Source organism: Thunnus thynnus, chromosome 17, assembly GCF_963924715.1.
Source record: "Thunnus thynnus chromosome 17, fThuThy2.1, whole genome shotgun sequence".
In the NCBI taxonomy this organism is placed as follows: domain Eukaryota; kingdom Metazoa; phylum Chordata; class Actinopteri; order Scombriformes; family Scombridae; genus Thunnus; species Thunnus thynnus.
In genome coordinates, this window is record NC_089533.1 from 7,111,954 (window position 1) to 7,132,802 (window position 20,849).

Here is a 20,849-nt window from a genome sequence, read left to right on the forward strand (position 1 = left end):
AACCTCAATTCACTTACCACTGACCGAGGTTGGATCACATTCCCATCGCAAACAAACTGCTCCAGAATTTGTTTGGGACCAGACCGAGACCACTTCAACAGCCTTAATACATAAAGCAACTCTGCTAGATCAGTTATCATTAACACAAGATACGGTTGGCTGCACAGAACACATTTACGAAGTGACGGACATTTAATTTTTCCTAATTTAATTTCTTATATCATTCATTGTAGATATAAGTTAATATAATAAACTTGTTTATTTCAGGGGAGCTGGGATCTGCATAATTAAAACACTGCTTATAATAAAGTTTAATCCACCTACATCACAGCTGAGATACAGAGAAGCAATAACAACAGCAGACACAGCCTCACTACCACTCGGCTCATTAGTGACGGGCATCAGTCTGCAGGTGTATTATTACGATACATTAACAGCGATTGAAAGATGAGGATTCCACGTTGTGGTTCATTTATCAGTAGTCTGAAGAACTGATAGTTTCACAGCTGCTGTCTTCAGGGCTGTGATCTCCTGCAGTTCTCAGGATCTTTGTATTTCAGCCCGGGCGCTGTTAGGCCCTCGGACAGCTGTACAAAGATGTGAGCCTTCATGTCGATAGAAGACTTGGCAATCCACCCGCTCCGTGTTCTCACCGGGCAAACAAAACAGACCGGCCTTGGCTGCGCTGAGAAAGGCTTTGTTAATTTTATATTTTAACTTATCCTCCGTCTCAGGTCTGTAAACCTGTTCAACATTAAGAACTCCCAACATGAACCTGACAGAAAAGTGGTCTCTCTCTCTGGCTGCCAAAAAAAAGCTCCTACACATATACAGAACTCCTCCTCCGCGTATTTGTCGATGAAAAGGCTGCCTTGCTCTGTGCGATCAGGATAAAGCATATGTTGAGGCATTACGAGTCTACTACCAGATAAGAACAGTACACCACATCGTCCACTCTGTGTACAAGCATCTTCTCCACAATAGTAAGCCGACAGTCTTTTTAAAGAAAAAGAGCTATACATTTTTTTTTCCATTTACAGCTGTTTCTGCCAGACCTTAACCTCTGTCCTTCCACCATCTCTACGCTGTTATTTCAGTGTCTTGGTGTAATGTAAAATGTATGAATAGCTTCTATTATGACAGTAACACTGGAGAGCATTCCTTACTGATGTACCATAACAGCAATGCAGCTTCTGTGCCTGTATTCGCAGGTAAATTGGAATTCTGAAGATGGTTGGAAAAAAAAACTCTCCCTTGTTACAATTAGAGTTAAATTTCACACCAGCATCAGATATAACACAGCGTATAGAGTGCTGCACATATACACAGGGAGCGGATTGGAGTTGGAGCCACAGAGAAGAAGAAATCCTACCGCATTGTTTTTCTTTACTTTTAAAGTACTGTTTGCTTGTTCGAGTTATGTTATAAATAATTGGGAAACCAGTGACCAAAACTGTCAGTTCATCCATTCTCTTTGAAGCTCCTTTACATAGCTGAGTGGAGTATAAAACTACTCCCATAGAGGGAATCAAAACAAGCGCTACTGCTTGTCGATCCCAAGAGTCGTAAGATATTTGGATAAAGCAGGAAACGTCCTCCAATCCCCCACAGGGTGCTGCTGAGTCTTTGAGTCTCAGCGGGAAGCGTCAGCGTGTCTTTTGAGGTTCAATTTACAACGACTGGCCTCCTGTGACTTAGCTAATATGCAAAAAAACACACAACTGAAAAAAAAAGAAATGAAAAGCAGATTAAGAAATTGTCTGATTGCGATTCTCTTTAACACTTAACTTCTTATCAGATCCTCCTTTATTACTGCATTTCTTCTTTTATGTCATCTCCTCCATTTAAAGCTGTTCTCCTCTAGTTCTACATCTGTCTCATCTGTTGTCTGTGTGTTGGATTTCCATATTTTCTCCCTCCGTTTAATTTCCTGTCTGTGCAGGCTTACAGTAGTTTTCAAAGACATGTGTCAGCGTCTCACCTTTCACCTCTTCACCTCCCACACTCGTGCAGGTTCCTCATATTATCTTTAAAGCCTAATATTCTCGTTTTTTTAAAGTTTAAGCAGACAAACTGTGCCATTTACTGGTTTTGCATGTGGACATAAATGAATTTTTTCCACAAAACAGACACATTTCACACAGATCTCAACATTCTCTATACTATTATATGTTGTATTGAGCTCTTGTGCACATTTATTGTGTTATTTTATCCCATATGTACTTTTTAATTATCCTGCTGCTATATTTTCTATTATATTGTAATGTTAATTATTATAAACCAGAAATTTCCCAGATACCTGCAGGATGAAGCTTAGCCGTCCCATCTTTAGCATTATTTTGTCTCACTTTTGAAATGCTCTGTGAGATCTGATGTACCGCTACTATTCCCTTTAAGTGGCAACATTAAAAGTTGCCCGACGGTTTCCATTGTATAAGTTGAGAACTCTGTTCAACACTTGATCGATTTCATGACTGATAGCCCATTCAGCCTTTAGCACTTTTGTCAGTAATAGCCTTTTTAGAGGATGTGATTGTACTAAGGGCATCTCATTCAATTTGCCCATTAAAGCAGGCAGAAAGTCATCGCTGAGCCTCTCGGAGCATGTTCGATTGAGACGTACAGTACCGGCAGCCGGAGGTGGTCATTGACTCAGTGCCTGCGTGCACGTTCTTGTACACTTTTCCCATATTCTTCATGCCTGTAATAATCCCGGAAAAGGTTTTATTAAAGGACACCTGGTCACCGCTGAGAGAAAGAGGAAGCGCTGGACAGAATCTAAAGCAGGTGGAGCCGTGTCGCTTTAGGCTCTGTGTGTTTAGCTGTTCTTCTGTGTGTCCAAGCACGTATGTTACAGCCTGCATATGAATAATAAGGGAATTTGAATTTGCAGTGATGCATATGTGGTGGTGTAACAGTATCGTGTGTAGTGTGTTGCCCCTGGCCTGACTCCTCCTCCAACCAATCCCTGATCAGGGTCAGATTATATACGGCACCATGTGCACTCTGTCTCCGTTGGTATGTAGTTAAAATGATCACTTAACATGCACAAGTCAGCCTCTTTACACTGCATACTTAGTTGACTGCCATCCGTTCTAGCTTGGATCTGACTGAGCGTAGTCAGCTGAGCATATTGTGTGTCGTCGTGTGTTCAGTAGGGACACGGCATCAAAATGTAGAATATCATTTTAGCATGCAGCCTGATGAGCCCTGTTAAGCTCTGTTCTTCCTTCGTGGGTTCACCTGCTGCTGTTTGGCTACGGTTTTGTTCAGCCTTATGGTTTGTTTTGCTTGAGTTGTCATTTTTTTTATTGCTTGTATCGTCAAACCGACTGGGTCGTTCATTCGTGGTTCCTTTTTTTTTATTAGTTTCCTTTCTTTCAGTGAAGCAGAGTGCCGTATTGTCGGGATGCTAGGCACCCATGGTGAGGTCTCTACACTTTATGCATGTGAATAAAAGCACTGGGATTGCACTAGTGAGCATTGCTGTGTTGCTTCTGAGTTGAGTAGGCAGTTGCACTCCTGGGAACTCCTCAGTGTAGTCTGCCTCTTCACAAGTGGCCTCAGCTCAGTTTCCCCAGATGGACTTGCAGTTTTAGATCCTTACGGTTTTAGATTTTGTATCAAGGCCTTTGTAGCTATAAATGCAATAAAGCACTATTTTTATTCTCCTTATTGGTTTCAGTAACTTTCATTTGGCTGTTAATATTCTTTCCTCTCGAGCAGCTTCAGTCTCTGCCTTTTTGATTATTTCAATAAAACATTTGGTTTATTCTGAAAACGTCTCTGTCTTGTGTCAGTAACGAGTCTGTGTGCCTCATCGTCAGTTCTCTTCTTCTTGAGACATTATTTCCTGGGGTTGAAATTCCTCAGGTGTCGTTGTCGGTCTCCCCCCCCCTCCCCCCCCGTCCTCTCCTTATTGCCCTCGTCACACATGCATCAGACCGTAACTGCACATGTATCTGTAACATTATGTAAATCCGCGTCCATCACATGCGCCGTGTGCAAATGAGTCTAAAATTGTAAGAGTGGCTAAATAGTTTAAACGGATGAAACATTTAGAGGATATTTTCTCTCTTCTGGGCTCATTACTGGAACACACATTAGGAAAGCAGCGTGTCTAACACCAGATTTAAAGTGCTGAGAGAGCTCGCCGCTGTGCTACTGCTCTGTCTGACTTTGCATATTATGTCATGTAACGCCAGAGTCAAAACCAAGAATGCTCAGTTTACTAATGGAGATAATTTATCATTACTGAGAAGTGCGTGCAGGGATGTTTCATTATTTTAAAAAAAAAAACCAGGGTGTTGGTACATGACAAACAAAACAATAGAAAATGCTATATTTTTGCAAACGCAATATAAATGGTAATACATGTGAGAGCAGCTTTTTCTACATGATTTATTTTTGTGCTTAAAATGTATTTACACATTGTATGTTTGGGGTGGGTGGGTGGGGGGGGGGGTGGGGAATTAGATGCTAATGCTTTGGATATGCTTTATGATTTCTTTCCAACATGATTAATGTGTATGTTATTCAGCACGGCACGTTTGCATGACAATGAAAGTGTCATTGAGAAGGTGGCTGACAAAAAGTTTTTGTTTCCTTAATAATTTAGATGACAGAATGCAACAATCGCAATAAAGACAACATGTATGATTCATACTGATGTATGATTTTTGGGGCAGAACACACACAACACAATGTATGGTGTATGTAAGGTCTTTGTAATGTTATCAAGTCAACAATTTAGTGTCTAAACGATTATTCCATTAATATATTTGTGGATGGACAGAATATTTTGAACAGTATGCTGGTTGTAGCTTGTCAAATAGTCTTGTAAAACTGAATCTTTGGGTTTTTAGACTGTTGGTCTGACAAAATAAAGTATTTGAAGACGTCACCTTGAGCTCCTGGCAACTGAGATAACACATTTTCACAGTTTCAGACATTTTATAGTTATACTAAAATATTATTCTATCAATTGAAACAAATATTGAGAGATTCACAATGACAATATTTTAATTCCGACACTAGAACAATTACATTTCTGTGTTTTTAAACTTAAAAGGACAAGAATAAAGGTGGAATTCTCTTATCTGTACTGTCATTGTTTTGACAACCAAGGACATGATTTCATTATATTACTAAGGCTGCAACTAACGATTTGTCTTTATTCAATAAGCTGCACATTGGGTTTTTTTTGAGTAATCATTTGCTTTATAAAACTTCAGAAAATACTGTAATGAAAAATGCATTTTTCCCAAACTCAGGTTGACATGTCCAAAACCAAAATGTTTTCAGTTTATTATAACGGACTAAGATAAAACCAGTAAATATCCACAATTGAGCAGCATGCTTAATTAAAACATAACAAACTTTTAATTGATTATCATATTTTCTTTTAATTCATTGTCACTGATACTTTTTTAGAAAACTAAGTCTCTCCTCAGAAGCACTTAGAGTTTAGTGTGTCAGGTACTGATGCATGATGGGACAGCAGGGAGCGATCCACTGATCCCTGCCAACCAGTCAACAGATTGCAGGCAGATCCCAGCATAACGTCACTCCAGCCAGGAGAAACATTGTAGGCGGGAGGACTAAACCAAGCCCTGCCAGACTCTACCGTCCTGCAGTTACAGCAGCCCGGCCAAACTCCCGAGTACCCGGGCAGGTTCCAGTAATGATGACCGACTGGTTGAGCTGGACGGCACTGGTCTTACAGCTTGTCCACCAGTCTGGAAGACATTTGTCTACTGTGCTGTTGTACTACAATGTGCAGATGGTCTGGTTCTGATTTTATGTCTCCTCTCTATTTCTTATCCTTTTTTTTTTTTTTTTATCAACTGTCTAGGATGTCCACCAGTCAGAAAACACTGAGTTGTAACCCTTAGCGTCCTGACTGTCTTACAGGTGGAGATAGATGAATAGGATCCATTAGCCGTGTTGTAATTGGAGCGAAACACAGATCATCCCTTCCTCCGTGGTAACAGCAGGTGAAATCTGACAGACGCTCCACCAGACTTAGCTGCTGCTGTTAGATTTGGCACCTATTGTATAGACTTAGCCACCGGTTGGTGCCAGGCAGCTAACGCCTGCCAAATGTTTTCTGTTTAGCTTGTGCTCCAGGGACAAAAAAAAAACTGCATACAGAGAAAATGTTCATTTTGTTGAAGCAACAAAATGTTCATTGTGCCATAAAGACGCTATTAGAAAGCAGTGGTCAGAATAATCTCCTGTGAACCGCACACTTTTTATTATTATGTCTGATTAGCCTTGTATTTACTTAATTCATGTTCTCTTGAAAGAAAAGATGATGAATTGCTGAGCGGTATTGGTTGTTGATTGCTTTAGCTTAGTGAGTCACATGATTCAGCGGTGCAAATTAGACCCGGCGGGTGTCGAGTAGAGCCGGCATGGTGGCGGCTCAGCAGAATGTGTGTAAGTGGAGATCAAAGCAGGGTCATGAGGAGCCGCACTAACAGGCTCTAGAGAGACATGAGAGGTTAATAATACGATGAGCTGCACGACTGCAGCTGGGGAAAAGTGTTCTCTGATCAACATCAAGGGTTTTGTGACATTGATCAAGTAAGATAATTAGTCTTGATGACCAATTGGATATTTTTTTTTTAAACCAATCTCCTACAAATTATGCTCATATGTAACCACAAGTGAATTAATGATCAAAACAGAGATACATGATATACATGATGTTCATAATAGACCACTGGGCCGCACTCTGTCTTTGAAATTAACCAAGTGGCATTACCTGTACAAGTCTATATAGCATATAGACTGTAATTACCTGATTACAACAAAGTCATGTTCTTATGTCTAAGACTCAAAGATAATTTAATGCCAGATTATCTATAAGAACTCATTTTGAACTTGCAATAGCATTTATTTTTTTGTCACTTGGGGCAGAAGAAACAAGCTGTAAACACTACAAACTGACATATTATCATCTCTTAAAGAAAAGATTCACAGTTGTCCAAATGAACATTGAAACATGTTTTTCTTGCTGTAATCATTCCAAAGTGATTAGGAACAAAATCCACAAGCCTCCAGAAGTTTAACTGAAGCTAATGTGAAGCTTCAACAATCCAAATTAATCAAATCTAATCACAATCTTTCAATGTTAGTCTTTTTAGAGCCAAATTCCCTCTTTTTCTTACAATCTTTCCACTGCAGCTGAACAGGAGAAACGATGTCCATGGAGACACAAAGAGGGGATTTATTTATTAAAAAGACTGTAACTCTGGAAGATATCCACTTTCTGTGACTAACTCAGTCAGCTGAAGCCTCACATTATTTTCAGATAAACTTTTAAATACATTTTTACTCAGAACTGTGGATTTTGTCCCCAATCACTCACATTGAAAGTGCATTTGGAGAGAATCTTCTAATGGACAGTATGAACAGGAGGAATGATTACAGCAAGAAAAACATGTTTCCATGTTCATATGGCCACCTGACTGTTGTTTTAAGACAGACTTGAAAAATTGTGAACCCATCCTTTAAGTTGATATGGTGAACATGTTTACTTGGAGCTTAGTTTTTGGTCTCCACCAATTACTAAGGCAAATATCTGTCTCTTTAATTACTGAATGCTTCACTATCTTCACTAACGATGTCTGTCTGCTGTTTGGTGTTGAGCAAGTAGCATCAAATTGTTTTTTAAACATTTTAGTTAAAAACAGCTGCCTGCTGATCGTGGAAATGAGGTTGATCAGTGTGAGGAGAGTCAATCAAAACAGTGAAGTTGGGGGCTGGAAAGAGTCAGGTAATCATTCTCTGTGAGTTCAATATTATGAACGACACATTTCACATACTAGTAGTAGTGATCTTTCGTTGATATAAAAAAATATTGTGTGTTGCAGTTTGGAAGTACGCTGTCAGAACCAAGATACATACATGATTGTACCATTTCATCGCACTGCATTTAGGCAGTCAGCTTTCTCTGTGAAAGCCACAACTCAGTGGAACATCCTACCTGATGATATGAAGAGCTGCAGTTCAATCAATACATTCAAGGCCAAATTAAAAAATCTACTAAAGACCAATCAGCTGTGTGACCATTGAGTCTAAACTCCATCTATGGTCTTCTCATTAGCGCAGGTAGTCTTGCTTTTAATTTGACAAGTTTACATCATTATTACTTTCTAATTGACATTGTGGGTGTATGTGATGTGCTGTTGTGTGTAGCTTTGTATCTTGTATTTTGTATGGTGTGTTCTGTGTGTTTTGCTTTGTACTGTTTGTTGTTGTGCTGTTGTATATTTTGATTGTGGGGGACTACGGATGCAAATTAGCTTCGAGCTAACTCCGGTGCAGTGCATCTTTAATGTTTAAAACTGCACACTGTCACAATCAATAAATCAAATCTACTGAATCTACATGTACCCATAATGTAAATATTAAAATTATTTTAAACCTGGATATACCCCCTATGAACAAGCATTATGAACTGTCAACCTTTTGACAGGATGAAACGTCCCAGATCAGAACTGAACATTTTACCCGTGCAGATGTTGATGTCATTTTCTTCTCTGTGTCCTTATTCCTTGCTCACTGGCTGTTTTTTTATAGAAGTATGAATTTTTAAGGAAAAATCCTTGGAAGGGCTGACAGAAATATATAATGGCCTAATAATTCAGCTCCCGCTCCTCTGTACTGGTGTGTCCTAAACAGCGTATTAGCCGATTGGTCATATCTGGGAGCACACAATAGATTCTGAGCCCCATCTATCCGTCTTTGTGTCTGAAATCATGCCCAGTTATTTCCAGACAGGGGAGCCCAGATGGTGCTGGCCAAGATGACCAGTACCCTCTTTCACTATCCTTCTTTGTTATCTTTCTTCAATCTTCCATATGCAGCGTTGAGCAAAGTCAGTGTCAAGCAGCTGGAGACCAGTCTGACCCAGTTGGAAAGGCACTCAGTTGGAGGACGCATAATGTGTTGCTGTGGGGTTTACCAGTGTAAAAAACTAATGATGATGCCATTTATCTTATATTTCAAGGTGCGATGTGTAATATTTTTAAACATCAGTATAGCATTAGCAATTTTGATGTGATATCTTTACAAAAATTTCTTTAAACATCTGACAACACGCATATTTGATAGTAGAGTTGTTCAAAAACAATCCTTTGCTTCTGGTCACAATCAAACACTCAGCGAAAAAGGCTGAGTGTTTATTGTATATTGGTGCCATAAAGGAGACATTTTCCAGTAGAAACGGCCTGTCTTATTGTCATATCTTAATGTTTCAAAATAAGTAATGGTGCATTAATTTGGATAAAGGATTTAGTCGTCTTAAAACACTACTTGTAGCACCTTTACCTGAATAAAAACACTCAGTGGGAAGTAGAATCAAAACACTTGGGAGTTTCACAGATTTGGGACCGAACCGCTGTTTACTTTAATATCAGAATGATGTCAGCAGGTCAGCATTGTCTGTGAACGTGTTTATTATCAATTTCTGTCTGATGGCTCTTCACAGTGATCATTTCCACTGAGGTGTGAGAGTGGTGTGAAATGAAAAGCAGAGATTTATGTGCTTAAGTTTTTGTTTTGAAATTAGTAAACGTTATCCTGCTTTTCAGTGAACATGATTAAGATGAAATCTCTCCTTTGTTTCTGGGTGGAGAGGACAGGTCTGCTAGAGTCTTCCTTCCTTTTCCCACTCAAAGTTACAGCACTTATCACAACTTTACAGAGCCTGAAGCTATAAAAAACGTTCCTTAGTGTGAGTTTCAGTGGAGACAATCAGTATCATAGTGTAAGAAAGCCTTTATTCTTCACTTTTGGACATTTTGGGACATTTGCGACCATACAAAGACCATGATACTGAATCTTTATCTTTGTTTGAAACATTATAGGCTTATTGAAAACATGTACAGTATAACAAACACCAAAACACTGACACAGCCTTAAGGCATGGTCACATTAGAAAGTGGCACAATGCAATTAAAGCCTCATTAGTGCCTGTGTACTGTATTACTGTGGTTAACATAGAGGGATGCAGCACATCTCGCATGATAAATTAGCTGCTGCTGCCCTTTTTCTACCCTCTTTTCTTTCTTTCTTTGCTCAACTTTGCTCACAAGAATGCTTGTTTTTTTTTTATTAAAGGCAAATGTGTGAGGATTAGATAAAAGCTCTGAATATGATTTTGTTTATTGAACAGTAGTTTGTATTCTGTTTCCACTAAGCCACCCGTGTTGAGACTCAAATTTAGTCAAGCAGACAGAAAAAGAATGTGGGGGGGGGGGGGGAGTTGAAGAACTTTTTAGTTTGATTGAGTTTGTACAGGATTGTTTTCCAACACCCAGAACAATACCCAAACAAGATCAACAAGCCAGCGAGATGTGATTTATGGTTTTGGCTTCACACCTAAACAAGTTTTTGCTGACACCAGCAGTTTGTTGTTACTGGATACAGCGGTGCAGACGGGAACTATGTTAAGCAAGACTCTTGTTATTTGATATCTTTGAACCCCACATGCGGTTGATGATGAAATAAGCGAGCTTAGAAAAAAAAAAAAAAAGTTAAATAACGAGCAAGGCAGAACCAGAACCAATCATATTACAAGGATTATAGGATTAAGCAATTCAGCCTCCGAATCAGAAAACAACTACGGTCCAAAATAGTATCATCCACTACTCCCCATCAGCTGAGCTTTACCGTTAGAGAGTTTGAAAATCACGGCCAACATTGCCCGTTCCTATGATTGTCAATGTGGTGTTAATAAAGGTTTCTCTTTCATAGCAAGGCATGTCCAGAAGGTTTTCTGCAACAGCTTTCAAAGAGCCAGTCTGCCTCCAGCTTGACAGCCAGCAGTAGACAGAGATGAGAGCAGAGTCTACAGCAACATCAGCATGCTAACAACAACAGTACTACCATGCTGATATTTAGCAGGTATAGTTTAGCATGCTAACATGCTAACAAAGTACAGCTGAGACTTAGTTTTGCAGATATTTGGTAAAATAAACCAAAAGACAGGGACAAATTAATACTCTTGACCTGATGGTGAAAAGTCAGCGAGTCAGTAAAGTTATTACAATTCACCCAGAGGGGAAAATGAATGTGTATGTGACCAGATTTCATGGCCATCCATCCATTAGATATAGAGATATTTCACTGTATAGGTGTGAGCCAAAGCAGTGGACCAACCAATTGATAATAATACATCAGTCTACAGAGCCACGCTGCCAGCATGGCTAATTAAGCAAAGGGTCAAAACCGAAGCAGCGGAGGTATCCTGACTTTAGGCCCTTGTCTTTTAAACTGCATGTCTGAATATGTAACACAGGCTTTTTTATTAAAAATGTAATAAAAGCCTGCGGTGATGTCATCAGAGATAACTCTGATCAGAGATAACTGACTTTCAGACTTCAGAGAGCTCCCTCCAGAGCCGCAGATGACGCTGCTCATGAATACTGAACTTCTTGTGTAAAATGGGTGGACTGCTCCTTTAACTGTGCTACTGTGCTTGTTAAAAACATGCACTGAAAGATCCTAAACTGGCAGGCTCAACATCCCCCCCCTCCAGGAAGGATGTTTGGCCTGTTAAGTGCCTCAGATGCTCTCTCTGAACCTACAGGCTATGATGAGACATGAAAGTTCAGTGACACAGCTTGCTGATGCACTGTAACTGACATGATTAGGCTGTACCACTAATATGACCTGTCGCTCTGTAAATCCACATCAGTTCAAGCTCTGCAGTGAGCGGTGATCTGTTTTGCATCAAGGTCAACTCAGGATTTGATATTATTTCTTTCTTATTCTGATAAGATTTTCTTTATGTTGAAAGAATGCTTTAGACTTCATCACTCCAGATCTTGATGGGATTTCTTTTGGTGTTTGTTTTTCACTATTATTGCATTCAAAAGGCACAAGAGATCTGATATGACGGCACCCAGTTGGTATGTCACTGCCAAGAAGATTGATAACTGTCATTGGTTTTCTGCAGCTGATATGACTGACTTCTCTATAGTACTCATCAGTGTGTTCCCGCTGTTAAGAAACTCTCCTTGTTCTTGTCTTTTGACGTGCTATAAATTCTTTCAAGCTCGCTGCATTCTCCAGCAACAGATCACATGTGGAGAACAGAGTGGATATTGACTGATGTTGCTAACGGCAACATGTGGCAATGCCCTTGAACCCTCAACATTATCGATTCCCTTCATAGTGCCTGTGCACATTAAAACCCTGATGTTTACCTCAATTATTGTGAAGAGATACATATGTGTTCAATAAGTTTACAGTCAGAAAAATAGTTTTTGGTGATTGATGAGCAGTAAAAGAGGGTTGTAGCAGTAAGACCCTCTTAAGCATTCAATGGGCCTGTCAGTTCATGAAGGGCACAGGACCAGTCCAGCGAGAACTGTTTTTTTTTTGTGTGATGTGTGCAGTCACTGTTGTCTGGACTGTATAATGGCAACGTGATTTACCAAAACAGCATCTGCTATTGTACTTGCTCTATTATTCACTTTTCTATAATCCACAACTCACACAAAATGTGTGTGCTTTGAGAAAATATTGACTAAAATCAATAAAAACATGAAAAATCAGAGCACTCCCACCAGGGCCTGTGAGGCTTTTTTATTATTACTGAGGCCAACTGACTTCACTACTAGTATCCTCTTTGAAAAATGCAAAAAAAACAAACACAAAACAAAACAAAACAAACAAAAAAATGGTTATTTGAAAGAACTTTCACCTTATCATACTGTATGTAATTAGTTCTTCAAAGGTTTTTTTTGCATCTGGTGTTGTTTTAATATAATATGCAAGTAAAAACAAACAAACAAATTTAAAATAATTGTTTAATTTCTTAACCCACTTTGCTTTCATCATCAAAATGTAATTAGAGCTAAAATCATTGCACATGAAAGATCACCCATCTGGACTCAGCTGTTTGAATAAAATCTCTTTCTTTCATTTATAAAATATTGACAAAAATGTGTAAAATTACTAAAATACTACTTAGAGCAAGTTTGAAATTTAAAGTAAACATGGAAAGAATGGAATTAAAGCCCTCTCCATTTAACAGTGTAATTACTTGACAATCATCTATAAAATTAGGTTATGTGAACACTTGCTGGACATTCCTGTAATAGTCAGTAAGTGGCAGGAAGCAGACATTTTTAGGGACATGTTGCCCTATATCAAGCCAGTCAGGTAGTGTAGTATTTAGTTGTAGAAATATCACCAAATTAAGACTGAAAAGCTTGTTTGTGCAAATAATGCAGGTATATAATGTTGTTTAAGTCTGTGTTAAAGATTATTCCATCTATCACAGCGAGTGGCTTAGATGTGACCTGGGTTTATCGGAGAAAAAGAGTGACGTTTTCAATTGTGCACGTTTATTTTCTGCTACAATAAGTTTAATGAACTGTCAGTGTTTACTGACACAAGTGCAAGGTACCGTGCATAATGGAGAGACAGGTCGAACACATTTGGGATGATAGATATATATAAAAAAAACAGCCTTCAGCTATGATTTCTTTTTCTAGTTTTAGACTAGTCTTTTAATAACCTTTTTCATACCTGCTGCTTAACAGTCTAATCAGTGACTTTAGTGTTAATTTGGATTCAAACTTGCTCCGTTATAACACAACTCATCACTGTGTGCCTTTCAAACTGTTGTTCTTTTTCTGCTCCACTACCACTAATTGATTTCTAAAAAAGAGACACCCATTACCTGTTAGAGTTAATTACATTTCACGGGTCGACTTCATAGTGGACTAACAGAGGGACCTTGGTTTAAGTTGATGGATCACAGTCAGCTTTTACCAACACCATAATTCAGATAAACAGTTCAAGGTGTTTTTCACTTCACAACTACAACTTTCTCTCCACAGTGTGTCAGAGAGAGAAATAACTTAAGCAAAAAGCAGCTGCGAAGTGAGCTATAAAGCAATACCGTGACATCCAAATGGCCTGAAAATCATCCCAGCCTTAATGGCCCTTCTAGAAAAGATGAAGCAACATCTGCTAACAACTGCGGCAACTTCTCAATAACACAAACAAATATAAACTAACCTGTCTGGTCAGCTATTCCTCTTCCTCCTCTCCACTCTTATCTCGTCCTCCCCGCTCATCTCTTATCTTTCCCCCCCCCCCTCATGTAATCAACCTTCCTTTTACATCTGTCCTCTCTGCATCGCATTCTCCTCATGTCATCTCTATGGCTTTTTGAGTACAGTGAATCATCTGCTCCACTTTCCCAGCAGCAGACTCTGTGTCATGTCTCACTGGGAGCCGATTTGCATCGGGGGGTGAACTGGAATGCTGGAGTCGAGTATCAGGAGTCAGCAGGGCTCTAATAAATTGAGAGGCTCTGAGTTGTAATCCTGCTCTTTTCCCCCTCCTGTGCTGACAGAGTGGTCCAGAGAGGATGCAGTAACAGATTAAAGAGGCTCACAACTTGCTACACACAGCTGTGTGTGTGTGTGTGTGTGGTGAAGGGAGAGGATCTTCTTAACATCCTCCCACCGGCTCACTCTGATCTACTGCTCTGGGTGAGAGTCAGCAACATCATCACTACTGTAGAGTCTCGAGGGGAAATAATTCATACTATTCACTCAATACAGAACAGTTCTTTCATTTCTTGTAATTGGCTCTGTCATCACGTAAGGGCAATAAAGACAGGGGACTGTCCTCTCCAGAAAATGACACCATTGATCATTTGTATAAATAGCTTTAAATGACTCTTTGTATGGTCACGGTCAGCACCACAGATGGGTGTTGTACACAAATATGTCAAATATGTTGGTTTCCTTTTAAAGGTAGTTTTTCCTAAACCGTGACTACGATCATCCCTAACCCTAACCCTAACCCTAACCCTAACTCCCTAATACTAAACCCTAACCCTAAACCCTAACCCTAAACCTTAACCCTAACCCTAAACCCTAACCCTAACCCTAAACCTTAACCCTAACCCTAAACCCTAACCCTAACCCTAACCCTGAACCCTAACCCTAACCCTAAACCCCAACCCTAACCCTAACCCCCTAACCCTAAACCCCAACCCTAACCCCCTAACCCTAAACCCCAACCCTAACCCTGACCTTAACCGAGTAGCTCTGGTTGTCTAAACTGAACCAAACCTTAATCATAAAGGTCACTTTTGAAAAACATGACCTTTTTAGATGCGAGGCTTGCTGAAGACATAACCTTCAGCATGTCCAGAGAGGTTTATTTGAACTTTAAAATGTTTCAAATCCTTCAGTTTCTTTTAGTTGAGGAGGAGAGAGAACGATGCAAGTTTTGGTGGCACCAAAACATAGCACACATGCCAAAATGTGTGGATCTTCCAAGAGAACTGCAGAGAGGTGATCGAAAACAACTACCTGTACAGCTATTATTTGCGCATTTAAAAAAACACAACTATTATAAAAGATATATGTACACAAAGAAATTCACCTACATACTTACACCTACTTATACTTAGATTTACATGTAACTCCTGAAAACTCAAGGAAAAATACAAAAGATTACATTTAATCAAAATATTAAATTAGTGAAAGTTCAATAAAGATGGATAATTCTCATCTGTGTGCCAACAGTTGAAAAGGCAAAACATTTGCTTCGGTGTGGTGTGCATTTGCAGCCTCACGTTAAAAGAAAGCAAGGGTGATGTTGGTGGTTGAATGTTGTTTAAGATACGATCAGGGAAGTCCAGTTTTAGTAACAGATTAATGAGTTTGAAGGCTTATCAGATGCCAATCAATTCGTCCCCTGCTTCAGTCTTTCTGGACCCTTATGTCTTCTGGCCCATAGACTCTACACTGACGCCGGGATGACATCATACACATAGCCTTTCTGGGGTCTGGGAAAGTATTCAACTTTCATTAATTAAAAATTCACAATACAAAGAGTGGGCCTAATAATTGTTTGCCTTTCTAGGTGCCCTATCAACAGTTTTAGTAATGTCTCTTTATAATAGTAGCCTATGGAGAAAATGGGGGCATCGGGTATTTTTTTAGCTACAGTACTGGGGTTGGCCACTGGACTAACTGGTTTTCAAATACTCTGGAGAACCCACCACCAGCTGGAGGCATTAACATGTTTTGCCCATATAGGCAGACTACATCTTAATCATCTGTATGATATCATGAAATAGGGGGAGGCCAGCTTTTCAGCACTTTTACACGTCCACACCAAGCGGCAACTACCACGGCTTGAGCCTGAAGCCAATGTTGGAAGTACCCTGAAGCGTAACGCCACCAACGGCCGCTAGATACTGGCCCCAAAATTCATTCCCATTCAAAAAGCATTGACTTCTCTCTGGAATTATTATGTCAATAATTTTTTTTCATCATGATCTCAGTCACTAAATTCAGTCCCTCTAATTAGTGCGCTGGTGGTCATTTAGGAAATTATTGCTCTGACGTTAATAAGGTTTGAATACTTATAGTAGCTTTGATGTCTGCTGTGTGGGTGTTGATTGACAGCTGTGATTGACAGTTTGCTAACCTGCTGCTCTCAACGGCTCTGGGACTTGCACTGAGAATATTTTGGTAAATTTAACGGTAACACACCTTGTTATGTCTATCTTTATATACAGTCTATGAGAGGATGTAGAACTGATGACTGATGACATCATTCTAGATGTACAGTGAATATGACAGTTACAAACATCGGGTTAAATTACTCTTGTGAGCTGTTGATGAAGGAGGAAGGTGACTCATTAGACTTTGAAAGCCTTGATTTGTTTGCAGTTCAGTGTGTGAACCTGAACAGATAAAGTTGGAACAATGAAAAGTTTTCCTCTATGGCTTCGACAAAAGAAAAAATAACTACATACGTGATGAAAACCTTGCTGTGGAGCTGAGAGAAGAATGAACGTATATTATGTGTTCATGTAACCTCTGAAGGACTGTGAATGTGTCCTTGTTGGATCCTCTGCGCAAAACTTTTGCGCAGAGGATCCAACAACACTTTCACTCAGCTATGGACTGATTATCTATTAGTCAATTTAGAGCATTGCCTTTCACACCAGCAGCAGACCAGAAGCTTTTCTCATTATGGATTATATCGTGTAATTCCCAGTGAATATGTTTAAGGAAGGACTCTTGAATAACATGCAGGAGAATAATGAGTTGAACCTTTTCATCTGGATCTATTCAATCACTGGAGTGGAGTTTCAATAGTCTCCACAAGAGAAAAAAAGGACTTTTTCTAATTTTATGGTGTGTGTTCAGTGGTTATTGTGTGTGTGTGTGTGTGTGTGGAAGAGTGTGCGTTAGGTGGGTGGCAGTGATACTGTAATGGTTGCTTGAACATACTAGATGGGTTACTGATATTCTGCTGTCAGTCCTCACCTCAGTAAATGACTGGGTCATGTCATGTGCACCTCTGGAAAGGGATTAGTGAATGATACTGTTACAACACAGTTTTTTTTTGTTTGCTCGTCGCTTTTGTCCCCTCAAAAATGGAAGTCTGCAATCAATTTGTCCACATGGTGATTTAAAATGTTTGGTCATTGTGTTTACTCATCACGGCTTATGTGCAGAGTAAAGTATACACGTCCATCAGGCTTCATTTCCTGTCGGGTGCTGAATTTAACATTCAGGCCATTTGTGTTAAAGGTAATGGAATCTGTCACCGTGTGAATTTGGACTTGAAGGAGGACGAAGGCTGCTTGACATTGATGTGATTGATGCCAGTCTTCCTCCAGAGAGCATTAAAGCCTCTACTAGATTTTTTTTTTACTATCTCTTCACATGTGGCAGGTTCTATACTGTCAACAAAGCCTTGGTTATGAGAAAGAACATGATGAAAAGTCTCTGAAGCAGCACTGTAATTATTTACGTCACCTCTCAAGGCGAAATAACCCACACTACCTGCTCATCATAAAATCCCTAAATCTTTACTTTCCATTACATGGTTCTCGTTCAGGGAAAGCCTAGAGACTGAAATGAAAATAGAAACAGTATTCAGCATAATGACCTGAGAGAAGTCATCTGATCTATAAAACCAAAGTGAACGTGTCATGTATTTTCATGAAGTGCTTTTGCTTCTGAAAACACTTTACACGAGGACTGCATTTTGTTAAAAACGCTACAACTTTGGGCTGCATACATGATCAGATGAAGTTCAATAATTTATTAGCAAAATAATGATTTTGTAAACATACAAAAATAAAAAAAAGCAACGCTACATGACAAGTAACACTTTGAGTGTAGCATTTAGAGTCTTTGAAGTGTTGCAGCAAACAAAGAAAAATCAATGAACCACATTCACAGTCTTGATGTGATATAAAATATGAAACATGTAATATGAAAAATTTAAAATGGAAGAAAAAAATGCCTCTTTTATATGAAAGCAAAGGTAAGAGTAAATTGGGAATATGAAATAAAACAGGAAAAGGTACTTGGCAGAAGTCAAATAGTTAATTTGAGATTATGTAGTATTTTAATTTGAGGCAATGAAACATTTTTCTAAATGTAATATTTATTTTATTTATGTAGGGCTGCAGCTAGCAGTTATTTTTTATTATAAATTAATCTGATAATCACTTTCTTGATGAATTGATAATCATTTTGTCCTAAATTATGACTGCCTGTCTCCAGAGCCACTAGTCTCCCAGATTCCAGAGTGATGTCTTCAGATTGCTTGATTTGTCTGATCAACAGCTCAAAACCCAAATATATTTATCATACAACTATATAAAATGCAGTAAATCCTCACATTTAAGAAGCTAGAGAATGTTTTGCATTTTTGCATTGAATAATGACTCAAATGATTAATTAAATATCAAAATAATCCAGAAAAATTTGTCATACAGTAGGAATTCCAGCGCACTCAAAGTGATCACCTTCTTGTACGGAAATGATCACAAATCTCTGAGCGAAAAACACATTTGGCACTGTGGCTTCTTCAGTTTTGCTCATCACATGATCAGCAACCGGTGTGCGCTTTTAAAGATAACTCTCAATTAATGAAGACAATCTAGACGTTAACTGCGTGCTCCGAAATTCATACTGTATTAAGATTTTCCTACGTTATTCCCGCTCCAGCTCAACGCTCCGGTAGATGGATGATCTTAAACTGTAACTGTGCACGGGATTATCATGTAGTGATCAAAATAATCCAATATATTTTCTGTTGAATTTATAATACATTCATCAACTCATTATTTACATTTACTCATTTGGCAAAGCGCTGTACAGATGAGGTACAGTCCAAACCACATTACATCTGTCAACACTCAGCTCCATCTGACACAAGTGCCACAAGGCTTGCAGATGTATAAAGTGATATTAGTGTGAGTAACACTTAGCAAATTACCTTTTTTTTGAGCTCTCTCAGTTCTGTATTTATTATATCACATATCTTGGATTTTTATGCTGTAAAGTTGTTAAATATTGCTGACCAAGTTGATTGTAGGACTCACAGCTGCGTTAAATCAGGTCAACAGAATACAGAGTATGTGGACTGTTTTTTGGTCACAGTATACATGCTAAAGATGCAAAACGTGTACTCAATGAATCTGTTCAGTGTGTCAGGATGCCCTTATTTCAATCAATGAAAGAGAGCGAACCTTTGATATGCAGTTTTATTCACCATCCATTCAAACCTTTGGCAGAAATGTTAATAAGGCAAAGGAGTCTGGTTCTTTCTGTTCCCTCTAAACATTAAAATGCTGTCATCACTCAGTACGTACTTTACGCTGTGAGGATGTTCTGACAGTTTTATTCAGCCGCATTGTGCAGCGTCTTGTTTAATGTTAAGTGGCTTTGATAGCCTGTTAGAGTCTCATTGCTCAGCCTGTTGTGACAAGCTGCTGTTGTTCTGTGCGCGCAAGTCTGTGATTCACCTTAATGGTCTGGGAACGTACAGAGGGATTTGTTCCACACAAGTGGAGGTAAATAGGTATTAACTTGTATTCACTGGTGAAAATGCTGCATGACTTTTAAATCCTTTCCTCCCCCAGGATCAATGCAGAAACCAATCCAGGGACAGACACGAACCCGCAGAGGGACAGGTACTCAGAGTAACACATGACACCACACACTCAGCTTGAACTCTAATAGGTACTAGAAACCATCTGTAATTCAGTTTGCACAGACTCCACAAATCAGGGCAGTAGGAAGACATCTTTGTTAGCAGAGAAAGCTAAGCTAACAGTTTTTACATACATATTACTTTGAGTCTCTCACATCAGAGCCCAAACAATATGGGATTTTGATGATAGTGAAGTCAGATATTCCTCAGATATGTTTATTAACCTGTTAAAGCCCTCTGACCAGTCAACTCATTCTTTGCAGCCTTTTCAAATGTACCATGTATGACACTCAGCAGCCTAAATCATGAGAAAATGTGTATAAAAGGATGTGCATGATATCCAGAATATTCCCATAGGAGGAAATTATGCTTCCATAGAAACATGGAGTTCAGGGCTTGAATATCTCACTCAGTTTAAACATCACATAGTTTCAATGAAGAGTTTGAAGGAGCTAATTATATATAGACTGTGATACTGTCAGACAGCATGGAATAAGATGATCTGCTTAAAGGGAAATAAAAGGGAAAGGAGAAAAATTAATGTTTAGGGATTTATGATTTTTGACAAATATACTGAAGCAGTATAATAAAGGGGACATATCATGCTTTTTGTGATTTATTTTATCTTTGCACTGTTATAATATATTGATGGCTGAAGAGCAAAACCACCTATCTGAAAAATGCACTTTTTTGAGAAAACTAAAAAAACTTGTTGTTTTCTTGCAGAATGCTATTGGTTAAGAATATCCAATACATAATACACTGTTTTTGTACTATATTACAATATTATGTGTTAACAATACCGTAATAACCAAACAAACATACCGTAAACA

General features: G+C 38.9%; 1 protein-coding gene across 4 annotated transcripts in view; it reads left to right on the forward strand.

The window, feature by feature from the left end:
* Positions 1-20,849, forward strand: part of asic2 (acid-sensing (proton-gated) ion channel 2) — a 406,881-nt gene that overhangs the window by 148,094 nt on the left and 237,938 nt on the right. For 2 of the 4 annotated variants that reach the window (XM_067570533.1, XM_067570534.1), the window contains exon 3: positions 19,946-19,996. The exons of the other annotated variants lie outside the window; for them this stretch is intronic. In XM_067570533.1, coding sequence (XP_067426634.1) covers positions 19,946-19,996 — 51 coding nt within the window. The remainder of the gene's footprint in view (positions 1-19,945; positions 19,997-20,849) is intronic. 4 annotated transcript variants of the gene reach the window in all.